Below are 13375 nucleotides of genomic sequence, written 5' to 3' on the forward strand. Positions count from 1 at the left end.
CTGACTATTTTTCCATATAACACTATCATCTGCTAAACTATTCAAAAGTCTTAAATTATCTAAGAATGAATTTCACAGAAATGGACTATTTGGCCCACATAGATCACAATTTTAAAATATCTACTTAAGGCTCCTCATTTAACTACTTATTCTCTTCTCCCTAATAGGATAATTTAACCTCTTAAGTGCCCCTGCACAATTTGCTTTACAACTCCACATTGTGCCGAGTTCAATGTTTTCTTTAATCTCAGGAAATGTTTAACTTAATTTTCCATTTGATTTTTTTTTAGTGGTGACCTTATTGGGCTAGAGTTTTGCCTTTCCTCACAGATGGGGGAAAAAAATCTTCTCAAATCATGATCCAAGACATCCAACAAAATGCCAGCAGTTTGATCTGGTAAGACCTGATTTTTTTTTGATGTACAGCTAATTGGCATGGACTGGAGAGAACCATTGTGCTCCAATGCTGAACCTCATGGTTATTGCGACAAAGGATGAATATCATTTCTATTTTTTAATGACTTGAATATTTTCAGTTCTATTTCAAATGTAAACATTTGTTTTAAAACATTAGCTTTTTTTGAATATCAGTGGATGTTGTATTTGATCTCTAAAAGCCTGTTTAGCTATTTGTCAAAGGCAATTTATGAAAGAAGGGCTGGTGTCACACTGACCAATGTTGATTAGCTTGAATCCAACATTCCTTCTGAGGGACCTGCTCCATATAGGAGACAAGTTGGGACCATGCTTCCTCAGTGTAAGATTTGAGCCCCAATGCTTCTGCACTCTGACAAACATGTTATTATCACTCCTCTGTCTGGAAGTGACATTTTTAATTTCTGCTCTTACTTGCAAATAATGCTCTTTTCACTTTTAATCTGCGCCCATTCATCCTGTTTTTTTTTTACCTCCAGACTTTTTATGTTTACACGTGTACTTAGTGTAATTTTTCTGCATTTCCAATAAGTGGTAATTATTGCCTTGCCTGCAGGAAAAAGGAATCTCAAGGTTGTAAGTGATGTCATGTATGCACTCTGACAACAAATCTGAAATCTATTAATTTATTATGTCTGGTTGTGTCTCTGCCTGTTTTGCATTGATGATCAGAGAACGCTGTTACATCAGGTTGTATATGCGCATTAATTCCAGATAGAGATAGATTCTAGCAACTCTTATTCTAATAAAACCTGCAACCTCTTAATTTTCCCCCCCACTCCTTTCCATCACTAATTTGTACCTTTATAGAATTGACTTTGATTCAGTTTTATTGAAAAAGTGTCTATTTTTCAGTGCTATTTATGTTACTTTCATATAGAAGTTGCTCCAATAAATCCACACAAATTGACTTGCCAGCCTTGGCAGCAGTTTTAAAACTTCTAATTGATATTTTTCACCCCAGTTCCTGCCTCCTGTTTGTAAAGGACAGCAAGACAAATGTTTGAATTTCAAGATAAAATTACACTGAAATAAAACAGAACCATTCTTTTGGGTTCCTTATTAGTTTCACAAACAGTGATAAATCTGATGGACTTTATTCTTTCCCAGCGAAACACAAAAGTTTGCTGTGATTGTGGTAAAAATGGATCAAAATTATAGAGGAACTCAGCTGATCTTTCAGTTGCAGACAAAGATGTATTGCTGACAAGTCGTGCCTTAGCCCTTCAAGGAATAAGCAGGAAATCTCAGAAAACAGACAGTTCTGGCTGGGGGAGGAGTCCAGACCAACAAAAGATGTTAATTGGATATAAGGGGAGAATTGATTATGTATGTGCGAAAGGAGACAGTGAAAAAGGAGAGACCGAGCTGGGGGAGTGGATTTTAACAAAAGCCAAAGAAGTGTATAATAATGCCACCCAATTGGATGGTGCCAGGACAAAATTTCTCTAGTCCTCACCTACCATCCCACCAGCATCCATAATCCACACACTCTCCTCTGCTATTTCTGCCATCGACTTTGTGATCCCAGCACAAAACACATTCCCATCTCCTCCCTTCTCTGCTTTCTGCAGGACTGCTCCCTTCACGAGTCCCTTATCCACTCCTCCCTCCCCACCAATCATCCCCTTGGTACCTACCCGTGACTGCAGGAGAGGCTCCACTTGTGCCCACACCTCCTCCCTCACCCACATTCAGGGCCCCAAACATTCCTTCCAAGAAAAGTAACATTGCATTTGTGAATCTGTAGGGGTCATTGCTGCATCTGGTGATCTCTCCTCTGCATCAGAGAAACTGGGTGCAGACTGGGGGAAATCGCTTTGTTGAGCACCTCAGCTCTGTCTGCTGCTACAAGCGTGGATCTCCTAGCGGCCACCAGTTCATTTCTCAATCCCATTCCCTTCCTGACGTGTCTATCCACTGTCTCCTGCACTACTGAGACCACACGCAAATTGGAGGAACACCACCTTATATTTCGACTGTGCTCCTCCAACCTGATGGCATTAATATTGACTTCTCTGGCTCTCGTTAAAAAACCCACCCCCCCACTCACTTCTTGTCTCTCCTTTTTCCCTATCTGTTTGCCACAATTGATTCTCAGCTCTCCCCTTATATCCAATTAACATCTTTCGTTGGTCAAACTCCAACCCTGTCTGTATTCTGAGACTCCAACATTGGTCAGACTCCAGCACTGAATTCTGAGATCTCCTGGGTTTTTTTTTTTTTGCTTATTCTTTGAAGTACTCGGCCCAAAATATATATTTTTTTTAAACACACACAGAAACTTGGGAATTATTCTAAAAAATTAGCATACTTACCTCAGGTGTGTCCCGATATGGTCATTTACACAGGCGCATTTTTACAGTCTTCCTGTGTCAGAGGGGGAATGTCATAGTCATTTTACATTGCAGCCTCAAAAATCTGTTGGGGTCTTGGTGTATGGGATGGAATTTAACAATTTAATTCTGTCAGGACAGCAGAGCAGAAAATTTGTGCAAAATTTCTGCTTTTCAGGTGCTGTGTAAAAGTGCCTTTTGTGTTTTTATTCTTTGCCAGTTTATCACACAGAATTTCTCAACATTTGAGGTTTTCAGGCTGGGTGATTGCCTTCAAATAATTAGCACCTCCATAATGGTTCATTGCCTCATTGCAACCCTGGGGTTATAACTAAAGAGTTGGTTATTTTTGCTTCTTGCCTCAACTGGGTGATTTGTTGACTCTTCCTCTGGACTAAGGACTGTATTTTTTTGTTTCGAACTAACAGTAGGCACTTTCACGTGGCCAAAATCCCCGATTGTAAAGCCGCATATTATGCCCATATGCAGCTGTCGGGAGGCCACTTGAAAGCGCAGGAGGCGCTTTGTAAACCTCATCCAGGAGGGATAATCGCAGGAGCACTGAGGTTCCCCCCCCCCCCCCCCCCACCCCGGCACATGAATGCAGCTGCTAAGGTGATGACAGTCAGCTGGTGAGCGTCTGACAGCTCCCCTCCCGGCTGCCCTCCACCGTGGGACCTCATATCGGGCTGTTAGAGGAGAGCAGAATCAGTGTGGAGATAGCCCGTGCCGGCTGTCCCAGCTCTGACAGCCAGCCATCCCAAACATGACAGCCCAAAGGGACAGGAGCCGGAGTGCACTCAGAGGCGCATCCGGTGCAGCTGTCCCTTCAGGTGGCCAGCGCTGCCACCTGAACGGCAATTCAAAGGGCCACTTCCACTTCTGCAGGCACATTCTTTTCGGAGAATGCACCTGAAGAAACCTAGTGTGAAACATTGAAACTGCTGGCTGTCATCTCTTTCCCCATCCCATCATCTGTCTTGGTTCCATCACTGATATGCAGCTGGCCCATATAGCATTTGAAAAGGTTCATCTGTTTAGGTCCAACTGGAATAAAGAAATAAAGGTAAAGGGGCAGAGATCTCCAAAGTGATTGATGCCAGGGGAGCCGATTGAACATTTGCAGTGGAAAGCTGGGGCAAATCAACGGAAAATAGTGCCTATGGAAGTGGTGGCCAACCTCTCATGAGAGCGGGCCTTGGTGGTTGCCATGCTGCATTTGGCTTCGGCCTCTGAATAAAAGTTGAGAGCAAACGGGAGGATGGCTAGAGCGGAGAAGAGGTGTGTGTTCTTTGTACCTTTGGTAGCGCCCCCACCCACCCCATCTGGTCCAGCACCGGAGATTCCATGCCTGGGGGGGTCAATGGTCTAAAAAGTTTGGGTACCCCTGGTATAGGATAAGAGCTGTTTCTTGCTGAAAGAACAAAAGCAAGGGAATGATTTTAACTCTTCTACAATCATTTCCATAAACTTAGCAAATGGCTCACATCACCCTCTAGACAATTTTAGATTGTATTATATTCCCAGCAGCCACATTAAGGATTCTCTCAATAAAATTCACACACCAAGACAATTTTGGTGCATTGAGAATTGCAATTTCCTACTTTTGTAGTCTTGCCATCTCAGAAAATTCCCAAATGTAAGCTCTTGCTTCTGATGACCTGTGAGTACTTCAGACCAACCAGATATCCACAGTTAATTTGCATCATACTAGGAAACTTCATTGCTGTTTCAATGTGACAGTTCAATAAACATTTCAGTATGGCAGTGGACAAGGAAAAAACAGACAATCTACTTTCAGCAGATTGAGTGGAATTGGTACAGGTTTAATTAACAATCCTCAGCTTGTGAACTGGATCAGCTCGTTTCTTAATACAAACTTCCAATAAGTAAGTGTACATATTTTAAAGAAATTCTAGAATACATTCATGGAGTTAAATGATTTTGAAATTGCTTTAACGTTTTTAAAATTCTGAACCTTAAGGCCATCTACCTCTTTATTCATAAACCAGCTGCTTAAAAGGAACAGATTATGGACACACATTGGCCTATTATTTAAATACAATCAATTGCATTGCAAAATTCTGGGCTGGAATTTTAGTCATTACTTAATTCACAATTTGTTTACAGAGAAGGGAAGAGGTATGTATAATGAAATGTTTACTTATTTACCAGAACTTGGCCAGTTTGTTCTTAAATTCAAAAGGATCGCCACATCCTGTGGGGCCAGTTTATAAATTCCAATTTCATTCAAAGCAGTAAAAGCTGTGGGCTGCTCACTGACAGCATCAGCTGCAGTACCAGAAGTAGTTTGCAGTACTTCTCTCAACAATAGTGCTGAACCCACATTCAGGTTCAGGATGATACAAGCTTCTTTCACTCTAAAGGGAGAAAAAAACCACACCATAGTCTTATCTGATACAGTAGAATTACTAAATATTTTTATGATGATGAATTTTTAAACTATTGACAATTTGCAATCTCTGGAATCTAAAAAAGGGCATAGGTTTAAATTAAGAAGGGAATATAAAAGGGATCCTGGGCAACATTTTCCATAGGATTGGTAGAAACAATTAGACATTTAGATAACTACATGGTGTGACAGATATGTTTTTGGAAGATAAATTGGGGCAGGTTATTTTTAGTGTAGGTCGCATAAAAATACTTCAAAATAGATCTCATTTAAGATACTGGAGCTCTGCTCAAGCTAGACAGGGTGGCTTTCAAAAACTTTGGGGAGACTTCACAAATGGATTGTTGTTTTGAAAAGCAACAAATAAAATAAGTCATCAGAGCTGCAGCTTGCTGTTCTAAGAGAATCATGTGGTTTTGCAAGCTGGAAAGCTTGTGGAAAAACCCCATTTGAAAGACAGGTTGTGAATGTTTATTTTAGTCTGGTCAAAGTCCTTTTGGTTCATACAAGAGGAGAGGACTGGCTGCCTAATGTTTCACTTGAAATGAGAGAAACAAAAAGGAACTTTGTGGTGACCACTCCAGATAGCCTGCAGCTCCAACGAGTTTTCATCTCTTGCCTTTTTGTAAACACTAATCTATTAGTGAAGTACCTTGAGTACTCTCCAAATCTTTTTCAAAGGCTCTTGACCCTGCCATGAGCAGAGCTCCAGTATTTTTAATAAGATCAGATCCAAAGTGTTTGTATGTGACCTACACTAAAAAATCCTGCCCCAATTTATCTCCCAAAAACATATCTATATGCAACACAAACACAACATAATCTGTCACACACTGAAGTGGCTGGATACAAGGAATCAGTTGTGAGTGTCCAGCGAATATCAAATCTCTCTCTGAAAACTGACAAGAACTTTCCTGAGTGGTAACCGAAGCACCAAAGCCCGGTGAACTTCATAAATTTTAAATTCTGTGCACAGTATAAGAATTGCCTTCAACTAGTAAACTTGGAGGAATGAGAAGTGAGATTGGACTGTGAATCAAATAACTTTCCTGAACTTAGATACACGTGCAATTAGAATTAGAAGGGAGTTAAGTTATAAGTTAAAGTTTGATCCTGTTTTCATGTTTCAAGATCATTAAAAGCAACTTTTGTTTAAGTAACCATTTGTCTTGGTGAATATCTATTGCTCCTGGGTTTTGGGGTCCTCTGGGCTCGTAACAATGGACAAAGGGGTTTAGAGGGATATTGGTTTGATGCAAACAAATGGGAATAGCTCAAGTAAGCAAGTTGGACTGTAGGGGTTGCTTTTGTGCTATAAAACTATATGATATTATGAGCAGGTTTGTAGTGGATATAGTGTGGTGAGTGACTCACCTCCTTCAACTCAGGTTCCCCACCATCTTCACAAGTCAGGATTACAACAGAAAACACTCAAGAATAAATGAATCCTCCAGAATAGATCAAGCCATTCACTAGGCCAGAACATTTATTCTCTCCACTGCTGGTGCACTATCTGCTTTAAATATATCAGCTACAAAATTCCCTTCCATCAAGTTTTGTGGCAGGATGTGCATGCAATCTCCACAAACTCATTTCACCCTATGAATTACTGTATATCATCATTGCATCTAATATCTAGAATTTCCTACCCAAAAGCTTTGTGGGCAAACATTCTCTGGAAGGTCTGCAGCAGTTCAAAAAGATATCAATGATGCCCAGATCTTGAAAACTGAATTAATGAACAAAATTCCTGCCTGCCCCTCACACCAAAATTAATTGGAGTTGTTTCGAAACAAAGAAAGTTACCACCATCATCCAATTTTGCGGGGAAACATTAATCTCTCACTCTTATCTTACTTACTGCTTGAAGTAGTTTTCTGGTCTCTTACAATAGTGAGCAAACAGTGGGAAAAGATTCCGTGCCATGTCAAACTGCAGCTGAGATGCTCCACCTTCATTGAAGTGATTTGCCAGTATAATCTGTGCAATTAAAAATACTGAAACAATTACAAAATTCAATGGTAACCCTTTACTAAGGCTGCAGGTACTTGTATTTAGATTATCCAAAGGCAAACCTCAAATGTTAAATTTGCTTACACAATTCAAAATTAACTTGAAAATGATATTCAAATTGATGAGCAATTTTCTGTTCCACCCAGTCCCTGTTAATGTATATTTAAAACATTTTTATGCTGTTTAATTAAGGATGTACTCAAATATTTGAAGATCACCCATAATGTGTGCAAATTACAACTCCAATGAGAGATCAAAATGGAAAGCTAAAAATGGAAACATGATTCAATGTTTATAAGGCTCTGAATTGAATGTATAAAAATTCAGTTAAACAAGAAAATCTGCAGATTCTAGGGTTGAATGCAATACACAAAACTGCTGCAGAAACTCAATAGGTCACACAGCATAAATACATACATACATAGCAAGTAAAAGGTAACCAACATTTGATGACTGAGCTCTTTGTCATACATAAATCAGTAAAAAACACTCTTCCCTTTCTTAACCGCTATACATCTGAGGAGACAAATTACAGACATCGAAAACCAACTAAATCCCAGTTACCTCAGTTACATCACTTCCCATTGCCTCCCACAAGGATTCTATTAATTCCTGTCTCCATTGCATCTGCTCCCATAATGAGGTTTCCATTCCAGGACCTCTGGGACGTTCTCCTCTTTCAAAAATCAACCTCTTTCATCCCAAATAATCCCAGTCTATCCAATCTTCTCTCAGAGTGATAATCTTAAGAGTCTTGTCAACCATTTTGCACTTTTTCCACTGCAATTACATCTTCCCTGTAATGTGGTGACCAGGGTGGCAAAGTTGGCGCAACACCATTACACCCATTAGGTCCAGGGTTCGAATCCTCCGCTGTCCAGTTTCCTCTCATTGCTTGAAACATACTAGGGGTGTAGGTTAATTGAGTGGAATTGGGCTGATCTGTGGGCGAAAATGCCTCTCTAAATTTAGATCTATGCAGTGAAATCAATCACCCATCATTCTGTTTTTTAAAAAAAAACGTGCCTCTAACATCTCTCAATTTTCCTCCACACATCTTAAATAGATGACTGCTAGTATTGGCCATTGCTGTCCTGGGAAGAAGGTGCAGACTGTTCACCCTATCCATGCCTCTCAATCTTATACACCTATTTAACAATTACAGCACGGAAACAGGTCATCACAGCCCTTCTTGTCCGGGCTGAAATACTTATACTCCCCTAATCCCACCGACCTGCCCATAACCCTCCATATACCTATCCAAATTTTTCTTAAAAGATAATGCACCAGAAGCTCATTCCATATAGACACCACTCTCTGAGTAAAGAAGTATCCCCTTGTGTTGCACTTAAACTTTTGCCCCCTAACTCTGGGCTCATGTCCTCTTGTTTGAATCTCCCCCATCCTCAATGGAAAAAGTCTATCCACATCTACTCTATCTATCCCCTTCAAAGTTTTAACTTGTTTAACCTTCCTCTATAACTTCAGTGCTGAAACCCAGGTGTCTTTCTGGTGAATCTTCTCTGAACTCTATTTTGTTCACATCCTTCCTATAATTTGGTGACCAGAACTGAACACAATATTCAAAATTTAGCCTCACCAATGCCTTGTACAATTTTAACATTACCTCCCAACTCTTGTACTCTATGCTCTGATTTATATGCACCTCGATTAAGTCCACCTCTCATCCTCCATCTTTATAAAGAGAAAACCTAGCTCAATTAACTGGATTTTTACACAGAAGTAAATGAGATATACTGAATTTTTTTTTTAAGCATTCTTACCTCTGGAATGGCCTTTCTCACAGGCAGGGTGTTTATACTGCAGTTGCGGTGTTTTTGGAGGCTGGACATTTGAGGTGGGGGTAGGTTGTCCCTATTCCGTGCCCTCAGCCCTGTGGGCACCTCTCTTACACTCGGTAAAAAGGTGACTCAGCCCCCAGCACTCGGTGGGGGAGAAGCTGGCTCAATGCAGGAGCAATGGCCGTCTTCTTTACTCATGATCCCCACGCAGCTAGAACCTGCATCTGGCAGAAAGGTTCCAGTTGTGCAAATTTTCTGCTCTGCTGTCAGTCTAAATATGTCCTGACGGAATTGATTTGCTAAATTCCATCCTGTAATTTTTCTACCAAGACCACTACATATTTTTATGGAGTGGCTGTAGTGTAAATTGACCGCAGGCACTCCGCAAGAAACTGGGCTAATGAATACACCGTTTACCCTCTGACAAACTCTGCACACAGGAAGGCAGAGTAAAAGTGCTTACGAAAAGTGCTGTGTGAAAGACCACTCCAGAGGCAAGTATGAAATTTTAAAAAAAACAGAATTCTTCCTTATTTCTGTGTAAAACCTTCATTTCTCAAAAGCCTTTTTAACCAGCTTGTCATTCCTGTTTTGCAACCTTTAAGAGAAAAATCAAGATGCACACAGTCTTCAGGACCCAAAAATTAAATTCTCAATACAAGGAAACTTGCTCTTCCTGTCTGTATCAGAATTAGCCATTATCATTTTGGGCTTGAAACAAGAGTTTGCAGATGCTGTGATTGTAGAAAATACATAAAATTGCTGGAGAAACTCAGCAAGTCATGCAGCATTTATAGGTGACAAAGATATACAATAAACATTTCAAGCCTGAGCCCTTCTTCAAGGTATGAGCAAAATGCAGGCAGGTGCCTGAGTCAAAACAAAGGAGAGGAGGAAAGAAGGGATGCTAGGAAGGACACAGGGCAAGCAAGTCATGGTCGTAGAGCTTGAGATCAGCAGGCAGTGTAGATGGGGAGCAGTGAGAGCGAATCACAGAACTCCATTCGAAGAGTAAAATAACTTATTCAAGGTAGGCATCCCTCAGAGAGAATTCACAGTAGAGCAGTTGAATGGAATGGAACAAGAAATTTAGAGATTTTTAATTCATGTCCTGCTCAGCATGTTTCATAGCTATTATTTACAGAAAGAAACATGATGTGCAATTTAACTGCCTCTTTAAATATCTTGGATATTCCCTTTGCTCAACCATCCTATCCCATCATTGAAAATAAGTTTGTTTTCATTTTTTTCCAGTGCTGATGGAAGATACCGGAACTGAAACATTAACTTCCTCTCTTTCCATTGATGGGGATGGTGCTAAATGTTTCTGACATTTTTATTTAAAAAAAAATGTTTGCCACCTCAAAGGATGCTGTGGCAATATCCTTCAATGACCCCAGTTCTACTGTGTATTCCTTGTCTTGATGCACATCCCCCAATGCATTTCTCCATATTCATAAGAAGTTAATTCTATTTCCACTGAGCTGACCGAATGACTTGTTTATCTACATCTTTTGATAATCTGAAGCTTTCCTTCTCTGGTAAATCTCTGAAATTTTTTTTTACTCTTGAACAATGGTTCTCAACCTTTTTCTTTCCTCTCACATACCACTTTGAGTAATCCATATGCCATCAGTGCTCTGTGATTAGTAAGGGATTATTTAAGGTGGTATCTGACTGGGAAGGGAATGTTGAGAGTCACTGCTCTAGACCCAATTGTTACGGAAATATTTTGCTTGAGAAAAAGTGTCATCGGCCCATTTCATTTGGAGTTATGAAACCGTGCCCATAACAAGTCAATTAGGTGCGATTAAAACTTTTTCTTCCCACTCACATACACTAAGCAAACCCTCACAGAACATCTATGGCATAGGGAATACTTAAAGAGGTATGTGAGTGGAAAGAAAAAGGTTGAGAACCACTGCCTTAGATTGTTTGGGGTAAAGAGGATGTAGCTAAATTCTGGGAAGTGACGGCTAGGGTGAATTAGTACAAAAAAGGAAATGAGGCCCAAGGCTAATTAGTCTATTATTTTGATTGCATAATGTATTTCATGAAATTTGTTGTTTTGTGGCAGCATTCACAGTGCAAACATTTACATAAACTACCTGATATATAAAAAAAAGTGCCAGAAAAAGAAAGTAAGGTGGTGTATATGGTTCATTATTCCTCCAGAAATCTGATGGCAGAGGGAAGGTCAAATGGCCAACTCCACCTTCCATTATGTTCTGATGTCTTGTTCCTTACTGTGAACAACACAATTTTTTCACTTTCAAAAAGCTTTTTTTAACACATCTCCTATATTTAAGTCTAAATCGTTAATATATACCTCAAGAATGGACTGAATACTGTTGAATCATCTATCAAAAGATGCTCACGTCACAAGTAAACTGCCTTAATTCATTCAGGAAAAAAAATTAGACTCAGTGCAGGAGATACAGAAAATCAAGGATGAGTTCTGAGAAAAAGGAATTAATTTCCAAGATCAAGGGACAAGCAATTTGTCAGAATGTAAAATTTGATTATAGATGGATGAAGGGAAAGAGGTTGAAGATCTGCAAGAACCTGCTTATTTGCAGAGAAATATGTGCGAGTGAAAACTGGTTGAAGCAAATGGCCTATTTCATGGAAAATTCTGTATAAGCTCCAAGGTTGTTCCTTGGTAATACACAAATGAATGACAATTTTCTGGCAAAATAGTAGTCACTAAAACAATTTGCAAAGCACTTTTTAAAAAATATCAAACACCAGAGTAAGGTTCCTTTCTTCATTCCATGTACAAGGCTGAATCACTCAAGTTTAAACAAGCTGTAATCAGAGCATCTCATTTGTGTGTCAAATAAAAATGAACTACTTACATCTTGGTAGATGAACAAGTCCAACTTCTCAGCAAGCTTTTGCCAAAAAGATTTAAAAAGTGAATGACAAAGTTCCTGCTGCAACTGCAATAATAGGTCTCGAAGCGTCAGTAATAGTGGACAGATTGAACTGGACAAAGTCATCACTGCTTGATCTGACTGAGATGGCAAGAACAACCACCTAGGAAACCAAGAGCTCACATTAGTGATTATTATGCAACTGATATAAATGCATATCATCAAACAATGTCCATTTCCTATCCCTTGGAGACTATACACTTAACCCACTGAAAAGCTGTTACTACACAAAGTAATAATGATACAGTGGATCTAAGCAATGATTATTAACACCTTGTGATTTAACTAAATAAAACAAAACTTATCAAGTCAATCTGACCATTTCTCAGATCACTCAATTAACACAGCTACAATGAGACATCATACAGTTGGATTTATCAGGATACAAAAGGTAACCACGGAACTTGTAATTAATTTTGATAAACAACAAAATATTTTCTTCATTCTTTTTTATAGAACATGTTAATCCTTGCAAATTGTTGACATTTTTTAATGTACCAATCTTGGGACTATAAACATATCCAAACTGTATAATTTTTAGAAGTTTCTTTTACATGCAGAACTCTTACAACACAGAATATTCTGCCTCAGGAGGTGGTTGAAATGATCATTATTTCTCCCAACAACAGTGACAACTTGTCTTTATGCAGTACACAAAAGTGATGGAGAAACTCAATAAGTCAGTCAACATTGTGGATTGTAAAATGCTGTTGATGTTTTGGGCCTGCCCCTTCTTCAGGAATATAAAAAATCAGGCAGACACCTGATTAAAAACATGTGGGAGTTGGAGGAGAAATGCAAGCTTTCAGGTAAATAGATAGATACAGGTGAGTAGAAAAGAAGTTAAGAATAATAGGGCAAGGAGGAGTCACGTGATGGAGTAGTGGCCGGACAGTGAACTCCAGCCCTCTCCAGAAAAGTCGGGAAAAACAAAGGAAAACACAAAGGCACAGAAATAAAAGTTACAGAAAAGTGAGTATAAAGGTGGAAAGAAGATGGCGACAAAAAAAGAAAAATCGAAAGCAACGGTAAGAAGAGAGGAAGAGAAGACAAAGGAGGAAAAAGGTGAAGGCCTTACCTGTCCGAAGAGGCCCGCTGCGGAGAGAGAAACCCGCTCCCTCAGGTTGGTAAATAATGAACTACAAAAATGGCTCGCAGAGCCGAGTAAAAGTGCGCAACCGCGCATGCGCGATACTTCGCGCATGCACGATGCGAATGAAAAAAAAACACACCCACGGGAGGGGGGACCAGCTGGGGAGTCGATCTCCACAGCCGGCAACGACAGCTGCAGAACACCTGCAGCAAGAAGAGACCACAGAAGACAATAGAAACAAGAAAGAAGAGGAGGAAAGGGCACCAAAGAAACAACAGATGGCCAACCCAGAGGAAGAAGAAGAGGAAGAGGAAGAGTACAGTGAAATAGAAGAAGAAAAGAAAGGC

At 39.8% G+C, this 13375-nt stretch overlaps 1 protein-coding gene across 10 annotated transcripts in view; it reads right to left on the reverse strand.

Annotated features, from left to right (window-relative positions):
• The window catches only part of rint1 (RAD50 interactor 1), a 40466-nt gene that overhangs the window by 2697 nt on the left and 24394 nt on the right, over window positions 1-13375 (reverse strand). For 3 of the 10 annotated variants that reach the window (XR_011347930.1, XM_069908275.1, XM_069908274.1), the window contains exons 11-15: window positions 11858-12038; window positions 7046-7164; window positions 4944-5152; window positions 4070-4185; window positions 2754-2805 (exon numbers count right to left, since the gene is read on the reverse strand). Coding sequence is in view for 9 of the 10 variants with exons in the window: in XM_069908275.1 (XP_069764376.1) it covers window positions 2779-2805; window positions 4070-4185; window positions 4944-5152; window positions 7046-7164; window positions 11858-12038 (652 nt within the window). In the remaining variant the exon portion in view is untranslated. Of the gene's footprint in view, window positions 1-2753; window positions 2806-3429; window positions 4186-4576; window positions 5153-7045; window positions 7165-11857; window positions 12039-13375 lie in introns of those variants that run through there. The other 7 variants (XM_069908276.1, XM_069908278.1, XM_069908277.1 and 4 more) reach the window with 4 other exon arrangements.

This window comes from Narcine bancroftii, chromosome 13, assembly GCF_036971445.1.
Source record: "Narcine bancroftii isolate sNarBan1 chromosome 13, sNarBan1.hap1, whole genome shotgun sequence".
Classification (NCBI taxonomy): domain Eukaryota; kingdom Metazoa; phylum Chordata; class Chondrichthyes; order Torpediniformes; family Narcinidae; genus Narcine; species Narcine bancroftii.